Here is a 25,002-nt window from a genome sequence, read left to right on the forward strand (position 1 = left end):
CGGAACAGGGCCTCACCCCCTCCCATTCAGTGCCTGACTGAGATGTCCCCTTTTGTATGTTCCTATCGCTCTGCCTGTTTGTCCTGACAGCACAGCACGGACCTTGACGTTTGGAAATCCTTGACTTACTCTGAGCCAGCTGCAGACATGTATGATTTGAGGTCTCATCACGGTAGTTGTATGATGTTCTGATCTCCCTGTGTATAAACTCTAGGTCAGTCTGTGCTGGTTTCTCGCTGCACTTGACAAAGGGCCGGCACTCCCAAAACTTGTGATTTCACAGAAACCTGAGGTTGTGTCACTTCTGGCTCATTCCTGGTGAGGGGCTCCGGTCCGAAACCTCGATCTTCCTGCCCCTCGGACACTGCCTGACCTGCTGTGCTTTTCCAGCACCACTCTGATCTCCAGCATCTGCAGTCCCCACTTCTGCCTAGTTGATTTTAACCTTACTGCGAATCCTCTTCCAAGGATACCTGCCTTGAAGACGTTCTCCTCCTCTCTCTAAAATGATCTCAGTCAGCCTCTCTCTCTCTCTCACACACTCTCAGCTCCCTTCCCCCCCCAGCCCCACCCCACTGCCATTTATCTCTCCACCCTAAAGGCTCCCAGCCTCATTCCTGATGAAGGGCTTTTGCCTGAAACGTCGATTCTCCTGCTCCTCGGACGCTGCCTGACCTGCTGTGCTTTTCCAGCACCACTTTAATCTAGACTTTGTCCACCCCAGTCTAACACTGTCACATCCATGTCACGACTGTGTGGGGAAGTGATGGTCTGGTGGTATAATTACTGAAATATTCATCCAGAAACTCCGATCATGTTCCAGGAACCTGGCTTCAAATCCTGCCAGAGCAGATGGTGGAATTTGAATTCATTTTTTAAAAATCAGAAAACAAGAGCCTAATAATGACCAGGAAACCTCCACATCGTGAAACTGTCGGCAACTCTTGTAAAATCCATCGGGTTCACAAATGTCCTTTAGGGAAGGAATCTGCCATCCTTCCCTGGTCTGGCCTACACGTGACTCCAGACCCACAGTAATGTGGCTGCCTCGTCCCTGTCCTCTGGGTAAGAAATGCTGGCCCAGCCAGTGACACCCACATCTCATGAATGAATAAATAAAAACTATTCACCCTATTCATGCCTCTCAGAATTAGATAACCTTCCGTCAGGTCAGCCCTCAGCACCCGATGTTCTTGTGAAAACAATCCAATTTTATCCAACGTCTCCTTATAACTAATACCCTCCAATCCAGGCAATATCCTGATAAACCTCTTCTGCAGCCTCTCCCCAGAGCCCCCACATCCTTCCTCTCGTGTGGTGACCAGAACGGCACACAATATTCCAAATGTGGCCGGACTAAAGTCTTAGACAGCTGCAAGATGATGTTACACTCAATGCCCTGACTGCTGAAGGTGGTACACACACCTCCTTTCCCACCTTCTCCCCCTTGTGTGTCCACTTTCAGGGAGCTCTGGCCTCCCCCCCCCCCCAATCCCTCTGTATGACAATGCTCCGAAGGATACCCTCCTCTTGCATGGGACCTCCCACAATGCATCAGCTCACACTTGTTCAGGTTAAACTCCATTTCGCAGCCCAACTTTCCGCCTTCCGAACCACCCTCTGTTTTCCGTGACCAGACCAATTTTGAATCCAATTTACCAACTTATCATGGATTCCACTTGACCGAATCTTCCGGACCAGCCCACCATGAGAGAGCGGGTCAAACGCTTCTATGGAGACAGTGTCCACTGCCCTGCCCTCATCAACCACCTTCTTCACTTCCTCAAAAAACACAATCCAATTAATGAGATACGACCCTCCATGGACAAAGCCTGGACAATGCTGACTATCCCAAATAAGTCCATTCTGTTCCAAATGCGAGTAAATCCTGTCCCTGGGAATCTCCCCCAATGATTTCCCTTACATCCATGTAATACTAAAAACCAACTCGGCAAAAGTGAGGACTGCAGATGCTGGAAACCAGAGTCTAGATCAGAGTGGTGCTGGAAAAGCACAGCAGGTCAGGCAGCATCCGAGGAGCAGGAAAATCGAAGTTTCAGGCAAAAGCCCTTCATCAGGAATACAGGCAGAGTGCCCCCAGGGTGGAGAGGAGGAGATCACCTGAGGGTTGCAGTGAGAGAAAGACTCACTGAGATTCTTTGCTCCTTTCTCCCCAGCGCCCCCACCCCACCCCCACTCCATCTCCCTCCCCACCATCTCTCCACCCTGGGGGCTCCCTGCCTCCATTCCTGATGAAGGGATTTTGCCTGAAACATCGATTTTCCTGCTCCTCGGATGCTGCCTGACCTGCTGTGCTTTTCCAGCAACACCCTGACCTAAAGTAAAAATCACCCAGGACCAGGTTATGGTCCAACAGCTGATTTGGCAGTACCAGTTTTCGGAGGATGGCTCCTTGATCAGTTGCTGTGGGGCAGGATCATAAAACACAGAATTGATAGCAAAAGATCACACTGAGACGATAGATTGAACAAACCGAGATCGCTGTTTAATCTTCCATCTTATAGAATGGGTTGCATATCGACATAAACCCAGAACTCTGACCAACTGGCTTTTAAAGGATTCCCACATGTCAGACGGCCGAGCAGGGGGAAGCGGCAGTGACCGGGTCTCTGGCATGAGGTCCGGCTCTGAGGCCCAGAAGAGAAAGGGGGAGAGGAGGAGAGCGCTAGTTATAGGAGACTCTATAGTTAGAGGGACAGACAGGCGGTTCTGTGGACATGGGCGAGACTCTCGGATGGTTTGTTGCCTCCCGGGTGCCAGGGTCCAAGACGTCTCGGACTGTGCCTTCAGAATCCTTAATGGAGAGGGTGTGCAGCCAGACGTCGTGGTACACATTGGCACCAACGACATCGGTAGGAAGAGGGTGGGGACGTCATTCAGGAGGAGACTACATCCTGTGGTTGCAGGAAATGTAAAACTTGCGCCCACACTCCCCCCTCACTTCCCTCCAAGGCCCCAAGGGATCCTTCCATATCCGCCACAAATTCACCTGTACCTCCACACACATCATCTATTGCATCCGCTGCACCCGATGTGGCCTCCTCTATATTGGGGAGACGGGCCGCTTACTTGCAGAACGCTTCAGAGAACACCTCCGGGCCGCCCGAACCAACCAACCCAACCACCCCGTGGCTCAACACTTTAACTCCCCCTCCCACTCCACCGAGGACATGCAGGTCCTTGGACTCCTCCACCGGCAGAACACAACTACACGACGGCTGGAGGAGGAGCGCCTCATCTTCCGCCTGGGAACCCTCCAACCACAAGGTATGAATTCAGATTTCTCCAGTTTCCTCATTTCCCCTCCCCCCACCTTGTCTCAGTCGGTTCCCTCAACTCAGCACCGCCCTCCCAACCTGCAATCCTCTTCCTGACCTCTCCGCCCCCACCCCACTCCGGCCTATCACCCTCACCTTGACCTCCTTCCACCTATCCCACCTCCATCGCCCCTCCCCCAAGTCCCTCCTCCCTATCTTTTATCTTAGCCTGCCTTGCACACTCTCCTCATTCCTGATGAAGGGCTCATGCCCAAAACGTCGATTCTCCTGCTCCTTGGATGCTGCCTGACCTGCTGCGCTTTTCCAGCACCACACTTTCAGCTCTGATCTCCAGCATCTGCAGTCCTCACTTTCTCTAGCTGAGCAGGTCAGTTCAGAACTGGTTGGGAGTTCAACAGTGAACTGTGTGGAAACAGGCTCCCTCTCTCCTCCTAACGGCAACCCGTAAGCATCTGATCCATTTGTACTGTGTTTAAAGGGGGCTGAGCTAATTGGGACTGTTGTGTATATTTGGAACAGAATCATTAAGTCGAGTTCTGTAGGGGATCTTTATTCTATTCTTTGTGTTTCATTGTGTAATTTTGTGAATATATTCTGGCTGTTTTAAACCTAGTCGTTAACCGAGCTAACTTACCCCGGGTCATTCTCACTGTACACTAACAGAGACAGATTGCAAAGTTACGGACTGGGCCTGCCTTATGAAGAATGTTTTGAGTGGTCTGGCCTGGTCCATAACACTGGGCAGGCTCATTCCCCAGCACAAAGTCTTGATACAGCCCCTTGTTGAACTAGTATCAGAGAATCCCTTCAGGCCAACAAGTCCACACGGACCCACCAAAGAGTATCCCACCCAAACTCACTCCTTTACATCTACCCCTAACTATTACATCTAACCTACACATCCCTGAACACTATGTGTAATTTAGCTTGGCCAATTCACCTGACCTGCACATCTTTGGACTGTGGGAGGAAACCGGAGCACCCGGAGGAAACCCACGCAGACACGGGGAGAACGTGCAAACTCCACACAGTCAGTCGCCTGAGGCGGGAATCGAACCTGGATGCACAAATTCTGCTCCATCTAAGCCCCTGGCATGAGGGAGTCCCAGGCAATATTTCCCATTAAAATCCTGATGAAGGGCTTATGCTCGAAACGTCGAATTCTCTATTCCTGAGATGCTGCCTGGCCTGCTGTGCTTTGACCAGCAACACATTTGCAGCTGTGATCTCCAGCATCTGCAGACCTCATTTTTTACTCATTAAAATCACCCACCACAATAACCCTGCTTTATTTTTCATCTTGGGACTAGATTGGATTGGGATATCTGGTCAGCATGGATGGGTTGGACCGAAGGGTCTGTTTCCGTGCTGTACATTTCTATGGCTCTATGCACAGCAGGCCAGGTGTCATCCGAGGAGCAGGAAAATGGACATTTCAGGCAAAATCCCAGGTGTCCCTCTATCTCCCACTGGCTATTGGAGGCCGAGAGGATAACTCCATCATAACTAATGCAGTTTCCTTTTTCCTGAGCTCCCCCCATGTATCCTCGCCGGATGAGCCCTCCGGGATATCCTCCCTCAGGACAGCTCTGACAGTCTCCTTCATCAGTGACACAGCTCCCCCACCCCTTTATATATCCCTCTGTATGGAGCCTGAAACATCTAAACCCTGGGACATGGAGCTGCCAGTCTTGTCCTTCTCTAGAACCGTGTATTTAACCCGCAATAATCACGGCATTAAAATAACTCGAGCTCAGACCTGACAGGGAGGCAGGGGCACATCGGCATTAACCTGCCAGGGCCAGGGTCAGGGTCAGGGTCAGGGTCAGGGTCAGGGCCAGGGTCAGGGCTAGGGTCAGGGCCAGGGTCAGGGCTAAGGTCAGGGCTAGGGTTAGGGTCAGGGTCAGGGCTAAGGTCAGGGTCAGGGCTAGGGTTAGGGTCAGGGTCAGGGCTAGGGTCAGGGCTAGGGTCAGGGTCAGGGTCAGGGCCAGGGTCAGGGCTAAGGTCAGGGTCAGGGCTAGGGTCAGGGTCAGGGTCAGGGCCAGGGTCAGGGTCAGGGTCAGGAGTTAGCATTGGGTTAAGGTCAGGATGGTGTGACGTTCAGAGTCAGGGGTCAGGATGAGGGTGGGGTTTGGGGTTAGAGGTCAGGATGGGGGGCGTCATGGGGTCATGGGTTTGGGGTGTGCCGTCTCAACCCAGTAATAGATTTATCGGCATTCCACACACAGTCCTGGAGGAGTGATCGATGTAATCGGTGATCGGCTGGCGGTGCTGGAGGAGTGATCGATCCGGTCGGTGATCGGCTGGCGGTGCTGGAGGAGTGATCGATCCGGTCGGTGATCGGCTGGCGGGACTGGAGGAGTGATCGATCCGGTCGGTGATCGGCTGGCGGGACTGGAGGAGTGATCGATCCGGTCGGTGATCGGCTGGCGGTGCTGGAGGAGTGATCGATCCGGTCGGTGATCGGCTGGCGGTGCTGGAGGAGTGATCGGGAAGATGGCGGGGAGATGGATCCTGGAGAGAGTCGGATCCGAGAGAGAGAGCGTCAGAGTCGACAGTGAGGTAACACCCCACCCCCCACAACACACACCCTCACACACACCCCCCACACACCCCCCCCCACCCCCCACAACACACCCCCTCACACACACCCCACCCACACACACCCCACAACACACACCCCCCCCACACCCCCCCCACCACACACCCTCACACACCCCACAACACACACCCACACACACCCCCCTCAACACACACCCTACAACACACCCCCCACCCCCCACACACACACCCCTCAACACACACCCTCACACACCCCACAACACACACCCTCACACACCCCCCTCAACACACACCCCCCTCAACACACACCCCCCCACACACACCCCCCCACACACACCCCCCCACACACACACACCCACACACACACCCCCCCACACCCCCCCCACACACACCCCCCACACACACCCCCCCACACACACACCCCCACACACCCCTCACACACACACCCCCCACAACACACACCCTCACACACACCCTCACACACCCCACAACACACACCCTCACACACCCCCCCACCCCCCCACACACACCCTCACACCCCCCCACACACACCCTCACACCACCCACAACACACACCCTCACACAACTCTCAACACAACCCTCACACACCCCCACCCCCCTCAACACACACCCTCACTCACCCTACAACACACACCCCCACCCCCCTCAACACACACCCCACCCCCCACACACACACACCCTCACACACCCCCACCCCCCCCACACACACCCTCACACCCCCCACACACGCACCCTCGCGCACACACCCCCACCCCCCTCAACACACCCCCCAGCCCCCCCCACACACCCTCACACACCACCACCCACCACAACACACACCCCCACCCCCCACAATACACACCCTCACACACTGAACAGTGAGGTAACACCCCCACACCCTCACAACGGCACACACGCTCATCACGATATAATATCACACCGAGACAGAGGGGGAGAGGGGGTTAAGGTAATATAATTATCATGTTCTCATATACCCCCCCCCAATAATAATATATCACAGAGAGAGAGAGAGAGAGAGAGTGTGTGTGAGTGTGATTGTGGAGAGGGACAGAGAGTGAGACACACACACACACACAGAGCGATTCGAGGGGTCTGCCCATATACAGACATGCCCCTGGTTCTGGCGGCTGTATCTGTGATGTTTTGATGTATTTCTGGCGCTCCGTTGGTGTCTTGCCTCCTCTCTGGCCCTGGCTCCCGAGTGACGAATCGACGGAGCTTCACTCTGAAACGGGCCGTGGTCCACGCAGACCTGCTTTGTAAAAAAAACCACGAGGTTTCCCTTTCCAGCCCAGCGGTCCGGCTGGGAAACGTCCCGGATAAACACCCTCCCCGCAGCTTCGTCCTCAACCGCGAGCTGTGTGTTCAGTCGTGAAGTTGTCCATGTGCCTGCCGGACCAATCCGGTTATAAGGTCCATCTCGGTTCCAACCGAGACAGTGACCTTGAGACGGTATCTCCTGCCTCCCACATAGAGCTGAGCCCGGCCACCCCTCTCAGGGAGCCTGCTCGCCCTGTCATGGACAACTCAGATCATGTTGTCGAAGGGACCGTGAGGGTGGCCCACCTTCCGAACGGGGTCAGACCTTCTACAGCAAGAGTTATCACAATTCGCTACAGGGTCTGGACCGTAAAGAGACAGTCACCGACACGGGTGATGGGACAGCCTTTGTGGAAGGGGTTCTGATCCATCCCAGTGTAGGACAGAACATCTGTCCCAGAGGGAATTCTCCATTCCCCTACTGACCCCCTCTTCCCCACAGAGAGCCTGTTTAAGATTCATATCACTCAGGTGCACAAAACAAAGAACATCCAAACAATGTGTTCACGCTGTGACAAAGCAGGACAATATCATGCAATCACTTCCCACTGTCCGAAATGTAAAGGTCAGGAACAGCCCTCAACAGGGGACTCTGCGTGCAGCGCATGTGACCAACCGTTTTCTCCACAGTCCGGCCTTGGCACTGACCCCCTCTTCTGGGGAATGAAAAACACCTCAAACCTGCACCCAGAGTCAGGGGCAATCCTGGGGGCACTGCTTGTGTCTGCCCACAGGGAGGAGGTGGCACTCCTGAGGGAACTGGGAGTGAGATTTGCTGGATGCAAATTCATAAATAAATCGATCGCTAGCATCCTAAAACAAAACCACCGAAACAAATCTCAGACAAGCGCCGAATCCTTGCAAGCACCCCAATGGAGGTCCAAACCCCCAAACCTGTTGATCACAACTCACGACTCTCACAAATCAGAGGCAGAGTGTGTCCTGGAAAATCCCGCGCCCAAGAGCCAGCCGCAGAACACCAGCTTCATTCCCTACACACTGGGACGGAGCTGACCAACAAACACAAGCTGAGGAGCTCCTGAGTGTGAGCTACGGCCTGCACCCTCTTGTCTTCGCGCTGGGACTGATGGAAAGTATAACTGACTGACTCATGAACAGTCAGGAAAGACTGAGGAAACGCAAGAGGCCAAAAATCTCTCACAGACCGGTAACAGCCAAGCAAAGGTGGGCAGCACGGACAGCGCTGTTCAGAGCAACACTGCAGCTCTACAAAACCAACCAGCTCCTGAGATCAGGGGGGCACAACCTCATCTGCCTGTCCTCTCTGAAAAGAGGAACTGGAGACATGTTTCCATGAGAAACTGTCCACATTAAATCAGAAATCCAACCTCAGTCAGTCCGCCCCATACACCAGGAACGTCAGTGACAGATCCTTGATGAAACCCATTGAGGTGGAGGGAAGGGGATAGATGGAGCACAGTGCTGCTGGACCAGACGGCCTGACACTGAGTGATACACGATCAGTCCACGAGGAGGAGGAGGAACCCCATCTCCCCCACCCCTTCTCGGTGTGGCTCAGCTTGGGCATGGTACCCACATCACCAACACAGAGTCGGGTGGTCGTGATTCCTCAGTGTGAGGATAAAGCCTTCCTTAGAAACACCAACAGCTGATGGCCAATAACCACTGCTCTGATGCTGCTCCAACAAAAACAAGGGCAAAATACCTCAGTGAAACACTTGAAATTAACCCCAGGCCAAAGGGGTTCCTCGCAGCCCCTACTGGGGACACTCAGAACCTTGTCATCTTCAACAACATCATTAAGGACCTCACCGTTGTCTTTATCGATTCGGTTCGGCACAAACTACTCCCCAAAACCTTACAAAGAGTACAACTCCTCAAAGCCTATGTCGGTCTGATCAAAGACCTCTCCACCAGCAACGCAACCTTGGTGCAAGGGAACAGGAACTGTGCCGCCCCAATAAACACTGAGAGGGGTATAAAGCAGGCACGGTCTGGTACGTTTTGGTGCTCATTACTTTGACACTGAGCTGTTGTGGTGCCAATTCAGAATAAGAAAAGGTCTTGCCGAGCCTGTAAGAAATAAGTCTAATTCTTTTTTATTCATTATTTTAACCTATTCATTACAAAAATGAATTTCTACATTTTGCTACATTTATCAAACACATATAGATAACCATCGTGTGAAAACTTTGGTTTGTCTCTCTTGCTTCGAATGTTTCAGCCATTTCTGGTCTGGGCTCGACAAGAGAATCGAAAGGGAATTGTATCCCAGCTTTCCAGTGTGAAGACAGAAGGGCTTCACTACCATCGAGGCAGGAGCTGACTGTTAACAATTGTTCAATGAGCAAATGATTACAAAACGAGACTTGAATCTACAGCGGGTCATTCCAGCTCTGACTACCAACTCTTGCTAGTTGAGAGAATTACATCGGGTCGTTGGTCACCCTCTCGTCTTTAACCAGACAAGCCCTTCTGTCTTCACACTGGAAAGCTGGGATACAATTCCCTTTCGATTCTCTTGTCGAGCCCAGACCAGAAATGGCTAAAACATTCGAAACAAGAGAGACAAACCAAAGTTTTCACACGATGGTTATCCAAATGTGTTAGATAAATGTAGCAAAATGTAGAAATTTGTTTCTGTAATGAATAGGTTAACAATAATGAATAAAAAAGAATTAGATTTATTTCTTATGGGCTCGACAAGACTTTTTTTTATTCTGAATTGGCGCCAAAACAGCTCAGTGCCAAAGTAATGAGCACCAAAACGGCAGTGCCAAATCATCCCATTCCGAGCTGGGTGACCCGCTGTCATCAATCTGACTTATCATCGCTCTGGGTCCCCTGGTATACTCTGTGGATAAGGTCAGCTCAGGGCTCACCGTGCCCCTGGGCAGCAAAAGGGTTAACTGCTGGCCTTTGGCCTTTGCGGATGACATTGCCCTTCGCCGGACTCCCACACCGGTATGCCCAGGAATCAGAAGCTGCTGCAGGCATACTGGGACCATCCAGGCCTCTGTATTAACACCACAAAGACACAGGGATGGTGTTTAAAAGGAACACCTTATACAACCACTTGGCAAACTGGAAGCTGTGAAATGAACCCATAGCCTATATACCCCCAGGTGACACAGAGCTACCCGGGTGCCCGTATCGCTCCGTGGGCAGGTGTGCCACAAGGGGAGTGGGAGGAGAAACTGAAGTCCTGGGTGAAGGGAATACGGGCAGCACCTCTCCGACCGTGACAACGGTTAGAAATCCTGAAAACCCGTCATCCCCAGACTGGATTTCCACTTGATCCTAACCGAAGCATGTCAGACTCCCCTCACAACACCGGACCTTATCATCCGGAACACCATCCAAGAATTCCTCATCCAGCTGATGGAGTCCTGTATACCAGCAACGGGACCGGTGGGCTCGGCGCCCCAGAACTGGAGGGGCACCTTCCAGCTGTGATTGTTCACAAACGTGAGGTACTGGAGGCAGGCACTGGGTGACCGGGATTGCAGGATGGAGAGAGGGGGAACTCGGAAAGTGGCAGCAACTGGAATGGCAAGGGGCAGGCAGCCTGTACTTTAGAGACAACAAGATCTCTAACTCATGGTTAAACACAGCAAACCAACCAAAATCCTCTCGGTTTATAAACCACTTACTCCTGCAGTGTCATCTGTAACCAACAAGCGTCACCCTCTCGGGGAAGGCTGAATTGAAACAAAATATACTGAAGGTGTGGGACAGCAGCCGAGACCGTCCCACCCATCTCAGAACGCTGCCCGCTGGTCATCAACGCTGGGGTCAAACCCCATAGTCAGGTTGCTGACCAGTTCAACAACATGGCAGTAAGTGGGGCCAGACATCATGCATGGAGCCCAGACTGTTTGTGAAAGATGGCTCGCTGATCGTACACTCAGGGAAGAGCAGAGGATGACAGCAGCTGATGTAACAGTGCAGTATAAGAATGACAGTAAGGCACTGGAAATGGTGTGCCGTGAGGAAAGTGACAAATGTAAGCACCTGAACGCTGAGGTAACGGAATAGATGTCCCACTTTGGGATGGGCGCACAGGGCAAGTAGCTGGGCCTCCGGAAATTCCTCAGCACTGAGAGATTCGATATCTTCTCCCAAGTGACATCCAGACTCACATCATCACTGAAACTCCAATTATTACAACTCCTTAGTGAGCAAACCACCACTAGCCAGCTCCAGCCCCAGAGAGGAGAATCAGCCATACCCCCCACCCAAATAAAAATAAGAATAAAACAAACACAGTTGCCAATCCACCCACATCACGATCAGTCTGGCTCCAGGCTGATGGAGGACCACCAACACCTGAGCCTCCTATCCCGTCAGTACCACCCAGGCTCTAGGCCACAACATCGGTGAGACTCGATAAAGGCCCTCTCTCCTGTGAGTGTTTCCAAACAGAGCGTTCCTGTGAAACCTCTTGTAACCCAAAATGGCATAAAACAAAGAAGCATTCACCTCTGAGGGGAAAGTTTCCCCATTTTTCCTAAAAGCAGAAACCCTGCTCGGACTTTTCTCAGTTCACAAAAACAGGGAGTAATGTAAGTGTTTCATAGAAGTGAGGTGGTGTGAAGCAAACTTCCAAAAGGCAGGGGCTATCTGTGATGTGATCTCGGATAAATAATCACATTATAATGTACATTAATAATAGCAGAGAGAGAGTGAGGGTACACAGCTAAATATCAAATATAGACCATAATATACAGTAATAATACCATCAGACAGAGGGGAGGGGGTAAGGTAAATCTAACATCCTGTATTATCGAGCACCAAACAGTCCAGGAGAGGAGCCGGGCCCTCACACCACCATGTTGTGCCGAACAGGACCCCTAACGAAACTGAAAGTCTCTTCAACCCCCCTGTTGTACCAGCCTCCAGCACCACCCCCTGACAGTGTCTTCCAGTCTCCTACCACACTCTGTGTAAAACCCTTCCCCCTCATATCCCCTTTGAACTTTCCCCCCTCACCTTAAATGCATGCCCCCCTAGTTTTAGGGATTTCAACTCTGGGAAGAAGATATTGACCTTTAACCCTATCTGTGCATCTCCTAATGTTACAGCTTTCTGCCAAGTCTCCCCTCAGCCTCCGCTGCTCCAGAGAGAACAGCCTGAGTTTTTCCAGCCTCTCCTTATAGCCCATACCCTCTAATCCCGGCAGCATCCTGGGAAACCCCTTCGACACCCTCTCCAAAGCCTCCCCATCCTTCCTGGAATGTGGGGACCAGACTTGAACATCGTGCCCTCAGTCTGGGCCTGTCCAGAGGCTGATAAAGCTGCACTATAACATCCTGAGTCTTGTCCTCAGTTCCCTGACCAATAAAGGCAGGTGTGTCGTCCACCTTCTGTCCCCCCTGTCTACCTGCGTGGCCCCGTTCAGGGAGCTAGGGACTGGAACCCCAAGGTCCCTCTGTACATCAATGCTGTTCAGGGCCCTGGGAGACAGTGAGGAGGGCAGATGCTGGAGATCAGAGGTGAGAGGGTGGTGCTGGAAAAGCACAGCAGGTCAGGCAGCATCCGAGGAGCAGGAGAGCTGATATTTTGGACATAAGTCCTTCAGGGAAAGTGTTCAGGGGCCTGCCATTAACTGGAGACTTTTCCTGAGCATTTGATCTCCCAAAGTGCAGCAGCTCACACATCCCCGGATTAAACTCTATCTGCCTTTTCTCTGCCCATATCTGCAACTGATCTCTATCCCGCTGTAACCTTCGACACTATCCACAACTCCCCCTGATCTTTGTATCACCTACAAACTTACCAACCCAGCCATCTACATTTCCATCCAGGTCATTTATACATATCACAAACAGCAGAGGGCCCAGTACTGATCCCTGCGGAACCCCACCAGTCACTGACCCCCCAGCCTGAAAAACCCCCTTCCCCCACTACCCCCTGCCTTCCCAGGGCAAGCCAATTCTGAATTCACACGGGCAAGGCCACGTGGATCCTGTGAATCTTAATCTTCTGGATGAGCCGACCATGAGGGACCTTGTTGAAAGCCTGACTAAAATCCATGTGAACAACATCCACTGCTCTACCCCCATCGATCACCTTCATCACCTCCTCGAAAGGTTCAATCACGTTAGGAATCCATGACCTGCCCCACACAGAGCCGCGCCCCACACAGAGCCGCGCCCCACACTGAGCCGCGCCCCACACTGAGCCGCGCCCCACACTGAGCCGCGCCCCACACAGAGCCGTGCTGACTGGCCCTAACTAGGCCATGTACACTGTAATAATATATATCATCAGAGAGAGAGGGGGGAGAGCGAGAGAGAGAGAGTGAAGGTGTTGGGGCTGCAGGAGGAGGGATGGTGGCTGGTTCCTCTGCCTGTGTTTAGCCTTTGGGTTGTCGGTTGCAGGTGACAATGGGCCGTGGACTCGGTGTGACTCACCGGATTGTGGCCAGGAGCTGCCCCCTGATGGTTTCCCGCAATCACTGCACCTTTCGTATCACTTCAGAGGGTCACTGCCTCGTCATTGACAACCAGGTACTGGCAAACCTGGCCATTCAGCCTCTCCAACCCCTGTTCCCACTTACCTTCAATCCAACTGCCCCCACCTCGAACATCCATATACCATACACGGTGGGTGTCATGTGCTGGGAGGGGGCTGGGTGGGGCAGTGTGCCGGGAGGGGGCTGGGTGGGACAGTGTGCCAGGAGGGGGCTGGGTGGGGTAGTGTGCCAGGAGGATGTGGCGAGCAGGAGGGGCTGGGTTGGGCGCCGTGCTGGGAGGGGGCTGGGTGGAGCGGGAGGGGTGGTGTGCCGGGAGGGGGCTGGGTGGGGTGGCGTGCCGGGAGGGGCGGTGTGCCGGGAGGGGGCGGGGAGGGGCGGTGTGTCGGGAGGGGGCTGGGTGGGGCGGCGTGTCGGGAGGGGGCTGGGTGGGGCGGCGTGCCGGGAGGGGGCTGGGTGACGCGTGTGCCAGGAGGAGGCTGGGTGGGGCGGTGTGCCAGATGGGGCAGTGTGCCAGGTGGGGTGGTGTGCCGGGAGGGGGCCGGGTGGTGCGGTGTGCCGGGAGGGGGCCGGGTGGTGCGGTGTGCCGGGAGGGGGCCGGGTGGTGCGGTGTGCCGGGAGGGGGCCGGGTGGTGCGGTGTGCCGGGAGGGGGCCGGGTGGTGCGGTGTGCCGGGAGGGGGCCGGGTGGCGCGGTGTGCCGGGTGGTGCGGTGTGCCGGGAGGGGGCTGGGTGGCGCGGTGTGCCGGGAGGGGGCCGGGTGGCGCGGTGTGCCGGGAGGGGGCCGGGTGGCGCGGTGTGCCGGGAGGGGGCCGGGTGGCGCGGTGTGCCGGGTGGGGGCCGGGTGGCGCGGTGTGCCGGGTGGTGCGGTGTGCCGGGAGGGGGCTGGGTGGTGCGGTGTGCCGGGAGGGGGCCGGGTGGTGCGGTGTGCCGGGAGGGGGCCGGGTGGTGCGGTGTGCTGGGAGGGGGCCGGGTGGCGCGGTGTGCCGGGTGGTGCGGTGTGCCGGGAGGGGGCCGGGTGGTGCGGTGTGCCGGGAGGGGGCCGGGTGGTGCGGTGTGCCGGGAGGGGGGCCGGGTGGTGCGGTGTGCCGGGAGGGGGCCGGGTGGGGCGGTGTGCCGGGAGGGGCGGTGTGCCAGGAGGGAGCCGGGTGGCGCGGTGGGCCGTGTGCCGGGAGGGGGCTGGGTAGTGTGGTGTGCTGGGTGGGGGCCGGGTGGGGCGGTGTGCTGGGAGGGGGCCGGGTGGTGCGATGTGCCGGGTGGGGCGGTGTGCCGGCAGGGGGGCGGGTGGGGCGGTGTGCCGGCAGGGGGGCGGTGTGCCGGGAGGGGGCCGAGTGGGGCGGTGTGCCGGCAGGGGGCCGGGTGGGGCGGTGTGCCGGTGTGCCGGCAGGGGGCCGGGTGGGGCGGTGTGCCGGCAGGGGGCCGGGTGGGGCGGTGTGCCGGGAGGGGGCCGGGTGGGGCGGTGTGCCGGGAGGGGGCCTGGCGCTGGGAATGGGCTGAGCACCTTCTCGCTGATGAATTTGGTTTGTGATGCAGAGCCTGAACGGAGTGTGGGTGAATGGGGAGCGGATCGAACCCCAGCAACCTCACCGACTGAGTGAGGGCGATGTGATACAGCTCGGCGTGCCGTTACGTGAGAAAGAACGGGCAGAGTATGAGTATCGACTAACCCAGAGAGACCGGGAACAGGAAGAGGCTGGTGCCAGGGGTACAGACCGAGCCAAGGCCAGTGCCAGAGTGAAACGCAAACACAGCCGTGACCATGTGGAGCCACAGGATACAGACGGAACCCAGTGTTACACCAACAAGATACAGCGACTCTGTCAGTCAAACACATCAGACATGGGCACCAGCCAAGACACACAGAGACTCACAGCGGGTACAGACCCTGGCACCAGCCGAGACAGACAGAGACTCACAGCGGGTACAGACCCTGGCACCAGCCGAGACACACAGAGACTCACAGCGGGTACAGACCCTGGCACCAGCCGAGACAGACAGAGACTCACAGCGGGTACAGACCCTGGCACCAGCCGAGACAGACAGAGACTCACAGCGGGTACAGACCCAGGCACCAGCCGAGACGGACAGAGACTCACAGCGGGTACAGACCCTGGCACCAGCCGAGACAGACAGAGACTCACAGCGGGTACAGACCCTGGCACCAGCCGAGACAGACAGAGACTCACAGCGGGTACAGACCCTGGCACCAGCCGAGACAGACAGAGACTCACAGCGGGTACAGACCCTGGCACCAGCCGAGACAGACAGAGACTCACAGCGGGTACAGACCCTGGGCCCACACGAGACAGACAGAGACTCACAGCGGGTACAGACCCTGGCACCAGCCGAGACAGACAGAGACTCACAGCGGGTACAGACCCTGGCACCAGCCGAGACAGACAGAGACTCACAGCGGGTACAGACCCTGGGCCCACACGAGACAGACAGAGACTCACAGCGGGTACAGACCCTGGGCCCAGCATGATGCGAAAGACTTGTATCCAATCGTGCCCTTCTGGGACACTGAGAGCAATCCCAGGGGTACAGGCAGATGCACTGTCAGTACCTGGGGAAAGCGACAGTCACGTTGAAGAGCTGGCTGCCAGTGTTGAGGGGCTACAAGAGCTGCAGGGAAAGCTGCCCAAATCCCTGCCCACTGAGCAGCAGGAGCGAAAGGTGGGTGTCAGAGTACTGCTGCTGGAATCTCTGTCTCTGTGTGAGGGGGTGGGGGTGTGAGCACGAGCTTGTTTCTCTCCCTGTGTGTGCGCCTCCTGAAATCTGCCTTTCCCTCTCCATCCCGCGTGTGAGTGTGTGTGTGTGTGTGTGTGTGTGCGTGTGTGTGTGTGTGTGTATTTCTCTCTCAGGAGTTCCAAAGAGTCCCATCCCCTCAGAAAGAAATCGCTTCCCAACTCCATCTGAAATTGGTGCCTCTTCCCCTGAAAATCTTCTCTGCTGATTCTCTGGTGATTTGTTTCAGTAACACCCAAACTCTGTGTTTCGGTCCACGTGATAATAATCATAAATCTGGCTCCCCAGTCTCGGAATGAAGACATTTCTCTTTCTCCTCCTCGGTCTGAGATGGCTGACCAACCCCTGTGACTCTGGTTATGACCTGCCTGGTCATGGAGCCTGCTTCCTGCGTGTTTCCCCTTTCTAGGCCTGACCGAGTGTTACAGCTCTCTCGGTTAGAGGTTTCTCTGTGGGATCCCCACCATCATCCTTTTTACTTGGATTCTTTGAAGAGAGTCACCTCCCCAAGAGCTTTATTCATAGTTTCAGTTTCTAATGCCCTTATCCAGCTGTCAGCATTCCTCTGTTTAACCCTCTTGAGTTGAATATCAGTTTGCTCGGATTGTATCCCCCCCCCATCCCAGCACCTTTACCTGTTCCCCCCAGGCACTAACCCAGATGGAGCCAATATAGTCATCCTGACCGTGCAGCATAAATGTCCTGTACCTGACCTGACACCTTCCCCTGTCTGAGCAACGTTTGAATGTGGTTTTGCCCAATTAGTTTGCCGAGCGGTGTTCTGAGACGATGGGAGGAATGCCCCCACACAGTGCTTTGGCAGGGTCTGTGCCGAGCGGTTTTCTGAGACGATGGGAGGAATGCCCCCACACTGTGCTTTGGCAGGGTCTGTGCAAACATTTCCTTCTGGGCTGTGCTTTGACTCCGATTCTCTCCAGCAGCCTCGGGTGTCTCCTGGTTCACCTGCGTTCACCTGCGTTTTACGCTGATCTCCATGTTCCTGCAACACTTTCACTTTGCATTTCTAATTTACATACAGACTGGACCAACAAAACTAGCCGTGGTATTGTGGATGGGGGGTTTGCTGGATTGGGTATGTGGGTTGGTGGGACTCAGACATTGGGGACCATGAGGACTGCAGATGCTGGAGAGTCTGACAAAAACGCAGCTGCTCCAGCAGCATCGGGGGTGGGGGGGGGGGGGTCAGCGTTTCAGGGCAGGACCTGTCACAGGACTGGTTCCACCCGCAAACATTGACCCCCCCTCCCCTCTGATGCTGCTGGAGCTGCTGTGTTTTTGCCAGCTCCACACTTGATCCACGACAACATTGGGGAACCAACCACAGGACAGGCTGCTCCAGGCTTAGGGGGGGGAATAGTGCAGTGAGAACAGCCAGACTCTCCAAGGCCTGAGGAGGATGGGAGACCATTATACAGTAAAAGGAAGAGTGAGCTTGTGAAGCTGATCCTAGGGTCCTGAATCGAAATAAAGGGAATGGTGAGGAACTGGGGAACCTTACTAAAGGGGGGGGTCACAGCCGGTCTGTGTGCAAACAGCATTACATCAATGACAACAATCCTTCATTTCTATCTGGCTCAAAAGCAAAAGGAGGAAGGTGGTGCAGCCTTTGTTTATGAAAGAAATTCGGGATAGCATTAGGTGGCACGGTGGTTAGCACCACTGCCTCCCGGCACCAGGGACCCCGGTTCAATCCCACCCTCAGGAGACCCTGCAAACTCCACACAGACATTCTCCCCCTGTCTGCGTGGGTTTCCTCCCACAGTCCAAAGATGTGCAGGTCAGGGTGGATTGGCCAGGATAAATTACCCATAGTGCCCAAGGACATGTGGGATAGGGTGAGGGTCTGGGTGGGATGCTCTTTTGAGGGTCAGTCTGGACTTGATGGGTTGAATGGCCTGTTTCCATGTTAGGGATTCTGTGTACAGTATTCTATGATTGGATCCAAAGAGGAGATGTATAAAATAGCCAGAAAGAGCAGCAAGCCCTGAGGATTGGGAGCATTTGAGAATTCAGCAAGAGAGGGCAGATTTTGAATTCAGCAAGAGAGGGCAGATTTTGTTTTCATTCCTTCCTCATGCTCAGGTCATTTTCACTCGCCCGGAATATCAGCTGATTCCAGTTTTGTATTCCCTGGGGAACTTGGCTTGACTTGTATTTCCTGGATTGAAAGGTGCGCTGTGCTGAATTATCTGTGTGACGTTACCCTTGGCATCCAGATTCCCTGCTGCTGTTTGTAAATTCTCAACTGCCGGGCAAACTCTGTCAACTGCAGGCAGTCCTTCCCCAATTCCAGGGCCATCCCTTCCTGAAGTCAACCCCTGTTGGTTTCCTCTCCTGTGTTAGAACAAAGAATCTTCCAGCAGAAAAACAGGTCCTTCAGCCCTCCGTGTCAGCGCCAATCCAGATCCTCCATCTAAACCTGTCACCTAATTCCTAAAGATCTGCCTCGCCCTGCTCTGTGCCCATTCGTGTATCTGTCTAGATACATCTGAAATGACACGATCATGCCCACCTCCACTGGCAACGTGTTCCCAGCACCCACCACCCTCTGCATAAAGAACTTTCCACACATATTTCCCCTAAACCTTTCCCCTCTCACTTTGAACACATGACCCTTAGTAATTGAGTCCCCCCTACACTGGGAATAAGCTTCTTGCTATCCACACTGCCTACACCTCTCATGATGTTGTAAACCTCAATCAGGTCCCCCCTCAACCTCCATCTTTCTAATGAAAATGATCCTAATCTACTCAACCTCTCCTCATAGCTCGCTCCCTCCAGACCAGGCAACATCCTGGTGAACCTCCTCTGCACCCTCTCCACATCCTTTTGGGAATGCGATGCCCAGAACTGTACGCGGTATTCCAAGTGTGACCAAACCAAAGTCCCATCCAACTGTAATGTGACCTGCCCACCCTTGTACACAATACCCCGCCCGATGAAGGGAAGCGTGCTGTATGCCACCTTGCCCAACCTTCAGGGAACAATGGGCCTGAACCCCCAGATCTCTCTGTACATCAATATTCCCCTTCACTATCTGCCACTCCACCTCCCTCTCTATCCTGCCTGAAACAGCTATCCTGGGATACTTCGTTATTAACCGTGCCCTCCCCCCAGCCCCCTCTCAGTAGGACCAGTGACACCATACTCCCAGGGACTAATCCCAGCCCTACGTTTATCCACCTGACCGACTACACTTCCTACAGTAAACCAAACACACCTCAGACCACCTGTCCCTCGGCATTCATCCACCGCTCCCTGCCTCCCCTCCCCCTCCCCGTCCCCCTCCATCACACTGACTCCATTATCCAGTACCCAACAGGCTCTAGTTACTATCTCCTTACTGTCCACTAACCACCTCATTTGGTTCCCATCCCCCCCTCACATTAGTGTAAACCCTCCCCAACAGCGTGAGCGAAAGTACCCCCGAGGACATTGGTTCCAGTCTGGCCCAGGTGTGGACCGTCCAAGTTATACTAGTCCCATCTCCCCAGGAACTCATTGCAGACCACAGGAAGAAATACCAAAATCATTTTAAATAGTCCTTACAGTGTGTGTCTCGATCTGTCTGTCGATATCTATCTGCTGTCTCCCTGCCTCTTCTGATTTGTGTGTGTTATATGATCATATCCGTCTATCTCTCTCTCTGCCTGGTGGATGTACGTTTCTGTCTGTGTTTTGGGGTGCCTTCTATGGGTATATTTCTCTCTATCTGCCCGTCTCTCATTCGGAGATATGTTTGTGGCCGTGTATCTCTCTCTCGCTCTCACTCTCTCTCTGCCCATCTCTCATTCGGAGATATGTTTGTGGCCGTGTATCTCTCTCTCGCTCTCACTCTCTCTCTGCCCATCTCTCATTCGGAGATATGTTTGTGGCCGTGTATCTCTCTCTCGCTCTCTCTCTGCCCGTCTCTCATTCGGAGATATGTTTGTGGCCGTGTATCTCTCTCTCGCTCTCGCTCTCTCTCTGCCCGTCTCTCATTCGGAGATATGTTTGTGGCCGTGTATCTCTCTCTCGCTCTCTCTCTGCCCGTCTCTCATTCGGAGATATGTTTGTGGCCGTGTATCTCTCTCTCGCTCTCACTCTCTCTCTGCCCGTCTCTCATTCGGAGATATGTTTGCGTGTGACCAGGAGCTGAAGGCTGCCCTCAGCAGACAGAGGAAGGAGTTGGAGGACATAATTCAAGCCAAAGACAGAGAACTGCAGGAGAGGAAGGTTAGTCCTTGGCAGGGTTGGGCTGTGTTTCAGAAGGGGAGGCCCAGGAATGGCCTGGTACTGGGGATGGGAGGCGAGGCAGGGTCACATCTAAGAGCTTGGTGGTGATTGGGCCAAGACACCGTGTCAGGAACCCAGAAAAGGGCTGGTGAATCAGGGGAACTGACTGCTGCAGACAACTGTGGAGACCAGGTCAGTGAGTCTCTTTCAGGTAGAGAGATCCTTAGGAAGAAGGGAATCAAGGGGGACAGGGAGGAGGCAGGCGAATGGAGTTGAGAAACAGACCAGCCTTTACTCCACGGGCTGAATCACCTCATTTTTGCTGCTATGCCGCCTGGTCACCTGCAAGTTCCCCTCCAAACCCCTCCCCATTCCTGTCTGGGAAATATCTCCCCGTTCCCTCACTGTCACTTTGTCCGAATCCTGGAATTCCCTCCCTCAGGGCAGTGTGGGTCTACCCCCAGCACACGGACTGCAGTGGGTCAGGAAGGCAGCTCACCCCCACCCTCTCAAGGGGCAACTAGGGACGGGGTCAGGAAACGCAGATCACCCCCACCTTCTCAAACTGTTAGGTGTGGTGACCAGGCAATCACTGACTACTGGGTGTGTATGACCGCTCGGTGAGTGACCGTTAGCCGTGTCCCCGCTCGGTGAGTGACCGTTAGCCGTGTGACCGCTCGGTGAATGACCGTTAGCCGTGTCCCCGCTCGGTGAGTGACCGTTAGCTGTGTGTCTGCTCGGTGAGTGACCGTTACCGTGTGACCGCTCGGTGAGTGACCGTTAGCCGTGTGACCGCTAGCCGTGTCCCCGCTCGGTGAGTGACAGTTAGCCGTGTCCCCGCTCGGTGAGTGACCGTTAGCTGTGTGTCTGCTCGGTGAGTGACCGTTACCGTGTGACTGCTCGGTGAGTGACCGTTAGCCATGTATTTGCACGGTGAGTGACCGCTCGGTGAGTGACCGTTAGCCATGTCTCCGCTCGGTGAGTGACCGTTAGCTGTGTCCCCGCTCGGTGAGTGACCATTAGCCGTGTGACCGCTCGGTGAGTGACCATTAGCCGTGTCCCCGCTCGGTAAGTGACCACTCGGTGAGTGACCGTTAGCCGTGTGACTGCTCGGTGAGTGACCGTTAGCCGTGTGACCGCTCGGTCAGTGACCTTTAGCCGTGTGACTGCTCGGTGAGTGACCGTTAGCCATGTCCCCGCTCGGTGAGTGACCGCTCGGTGAGTGACCATTAGCCGTGTCACCGCTCGGTGAGTGACCGTTAGCCGTGTCACCGCTCGGTGAGTGACCGTTAGCCGTGTGACCGCTCGGTGAGTGACCATTAGCCGTGTCCCCGCTCGGTGAGTGACCGTTAGCCGTGTCCCCGCTCGGTGAGTGACGGTTAGCTGTGTCCCTGTTCGGTGAGTGACCGCTCAGTGAGTGACCGTTAGCCGTGTCCCCGCTCGGTGAGTGACCGCTCGGTGAGTGACCGTTAGCCGTGTGACCGCTCGGTCAGTGACCTTTAGCCGTGTGACTGCTCGGTGAGTGACCGTTAGCCGTGTGACCGCTCGGTGAGTGACTGTTAGCTGTGTCCCCGCTCGGTGAGTGACCGTTAGCCGTGTGACTGCTCGGTGAGTGACTGTTAGCTGTGTCCCCACTCGGTGAGTGACCGTTAGCCGTGTGACCGCTCGGTGAGTGACCGTTAGCCGTGTCCCCGCTCGGTGAGTGACCGTTAGCCGTGTCCCCGCTCGGTGAGTGACCGTTAGCCGTGTGACCGCTCGGTGAGTGACCGTTAGCTGTGTCCCCGCTCGGTGAGTGACCGTTAACCGTGTCCCTGCTCGGTGAGTGACCGTTAGCCGTGTGACCACTCGGTGAGTGACCGTTATCCGTGTCCCCGCTCGGTGAGTGACCGTTAGCCGTGTCCCTGCTCGGTGAGTGACCGTTAGCCGTGTGACCACTCGGTGAGTGACCATTAGCCGTGTCCCCGCTCAGTGAGTGACCGCTCAGTGAGTGACGGTTAGCTGTGTCCCTGTTTGGTGAGTGACCGTTATCCGTGTCCCCGCTCGGTGAGTGACCGTTAGCCGTGTCCCTGTTCGGTGAGTGACCGCTCAGTGAGTGACCGTTAGCCGTGTCCCCACTCGGTGAGTGACCGCTCGGTGAGTGACGGTTAGCTGTGTCCCTGTTCGGTGAGTGACCGTTAGCCGTGTGACGGTTAGCCGTGTGAGCGGAGATGGAGGGGTGACTGGGTGGACTGAGCTGTGATATTACTGCCCCCTGTCTGTCTTGCTGAGCAGGTGAAGGTTCACAGGGACCAAGCAGCTGCCCAACTGACCGATGTCCTGGAGAATGAGCTGCAGTGTATCATCTGCTCTGAGCACTTCATTGAGGTAGGACACTCCAATCTCCAGTATCCCATTCCCCCAAACCCCCTCACCCTCCCCTCCGAGTCACCCTGACACACCGTCACTCTGATCCTCCTCACCCTCCCCATTCTCTCTCTCTGTCTGTCTCTCTCTCTCTCCGTCTCTCTCTCTCTCTGTCTGTCTCTCTCTCTCTCCGTCTCTCTCTCTCTCTGTCTGTCTGTCTCTCTCTCTGTCTGTCTCTCTCTCTCTCTCTCTCTCTCTCTCCGTCTCTCTCTCTCTCTCTCTCCGTCTCTCTCTCTCTCTCTCTCTCTCTCCCTCCGTGTCTCTCTCTCTCTCTCTCTCTCTCTCTCTCTCTCTCTCTCTCTCTCGAAGCCGCAGAAAGCCAAGCAAGGGCTTGGAGGGACCTTGGCTAGGAATTGCCAAAAGCCAGTGTATGGGATAACAGGGAATGTTAATGGGATGTAAACGTTAGGTTCACCTTCGGGACTCAGCAGACAACAGTCTGAAAGGTCTGGGTGTGTTACCTCAGCAGGAGAGCCAGGTACTGGAGGGAGTCCTGATCCCGGGCCCGCACGGACTGACCAGGAAGTGGCAGGTGGGATACAACGTGGGAAAGTGAGAGGCTTTACACTTTGCTCGGAAGAATAGAGCGGTGGATCATTCCCTAAACGGGGAAAGGCTTCAGGAATTGAAAGCACAAAGGTCCTTGGGAATCCTGGTTCAGGATTCTCTTCAGGTTAACGGGCAGCTTCAGTTGGCAGGTAGGAAGGCAAATGTAATGTTAGTGTGAATTCCCAGAGGGATACAATCCAAGAGCAGGGATGTCCCGCTGAGGCTGCACCAGGCTCCGGTCAGACCACATTGGGAATATTGTCAGCAGTTTGGGGTCCCGTATCTAAGGAAGGGTGTGCTGGTGTTGGAGGGAGGAGGGTCCACAGGGGGTTTACACCAATGATCCTGGGGGTGGAGGGTTGGTCACACGAGGGGCAGCTGAGGACACGGGGTCTGTACTCGATGGGGGTCAGAGGGATGGGGGGAGGGGGATCTGACTGAAACTTCCCAGACCCTGAGAGACCTGGATCGAGTGGTCATGGAGATGATGTTTCTGCTGTCGGAGAGACTGGGACCTGAGGGCACAGCCTCAGGGTGAAGGGACGGAGAGGAGGAGGGATTTCTTCAGCCAGAGGGTGGGGGTGGGGGGAATCTGTGGGACACATTGCTGCAGGGGGCTGTGGGAGGACAACTCACTGAGTGTGTCTGTGACAGAGAGAGGGAGAGGGAGGTTCCCGATGAGTAAGGGGGTCATGGGGTATGGGGAGGAGGCAGGGGATGGGGGTGAAGAAAGATATCAGCCATGATAGAATGAAGGAGCAGGCTTGATGGGCTGAATGGCCTCATTCTGCAACAATACCTGATGGTTTTATGGAAATAAAGAAGATTGGTTGGGATCTCTAACCAGGTGAACGTGGGGAGGTTGTTCCATTTGTGGGAGAGGATCTATTCTCAGAGTAAGGATGACAGATGGAAGCCAGAGTGGAGGAGGAATTCCCCTCTCTCCGAGGGGAATGAATCTGTGGAATTGTTGATGATGGAGAGCTGGGGAGGCTCCCTCATTATTACTGAAGGCAGAGCAGGAAGGGAATCGGGGCTGATCGGGAAAACGCAAGCAAATGGCGTTGAGGATGATGGGACCAGCAGGGAGCGTGTTGGATGGGGCTGAATGGCCTTCAGCTCCTCTGATTGTGACTGTGTATCTGCCTGTTCCTGCCCTCAGGCTGTCACTCTGATTGTGACTGTGTATCTGCCTGTTCCTGCCCTCAGGCTGTCACTCTGATTGTGACTGTGTATCTGCCTGTTCCTGCCCTCAGGCTGTCACTCTGATTGTGACTGTGTATCTGCCTGTTCCTGCCCTCAGGCTGTCACTCTGATTGTGACTATGTATCTGCCTGTTCCTGCCCTCAGGCTGTCACTCTGATTGTGACTGTGTATCTGCCTGTTCCTGCCCTCAGGCTGTCACTCTG

At 54.9% G+C, this 25,002-nt stretch overlaps 1 protein-coding gene across 4 annotated transcripts in view; it reads left to right on the top strand.

The window, feature by feature from the left end:
• The first annotated feature begins 5,720 nt into the window (after positions 1-5,720).
• The window catches only part of LOC132836108 (E3 ubiquitin-protein ligase RNF8-like), a 29,067-nt gene continuing 9,785 nt past the window's right edge, over positions 5,721-25,002 (top strand). The window contains exons 1-5 of one of the 4 annotated variants that reach the window (XR_009647332.1): positions 5,721-5,861; positions 13,568-13,696; positions 15,191-16,333; positions 20,558-20,641; positions 22,913-23,005. Coding sequence is in view for 3 of the 4 variants with exons in the window: in XM_060855384.1 (XP_060711367.1) it covers positions 5,796-5,861; positions 13,568-13,696; positions 15,191-16,333; positions 20,558-20,641; positions 22,913-23,005 (1,515 nt within the window). In the remaining variant the exon portion in view is untranslated. The remainder of the gene's footprint in view (positions 5,862-13,567; positions 13,697-15,190; positions 16,334-20,557; positions 20,642-22,912; positions 23,006-25,002) is intronic. The other 3 variants (XM_060855384.1, XM_060855393.1, XM_060855402.1) reach the window with 3 other exon arrangements.

The sequence above is a fragment of the Hemiscyllium ocellatum genome, chromosome 3 (genome assembly GCF_020745735.1).
Source record: "Hemiscyllium ocellatum isolate sHemOce1 chromosome 3, sHemOce1.pat.X.cur, whole genome shotgun sequence".
In the NCBI taxonomy this organism is placed as follows: domain Eukaryota; kingdom Metazoa; phylum Chordata; class Chondrichthyes; order Orectolobiformes; family Hemiscylliidae; genus Hemiscyllium; species Hemiscyllium ocellatum.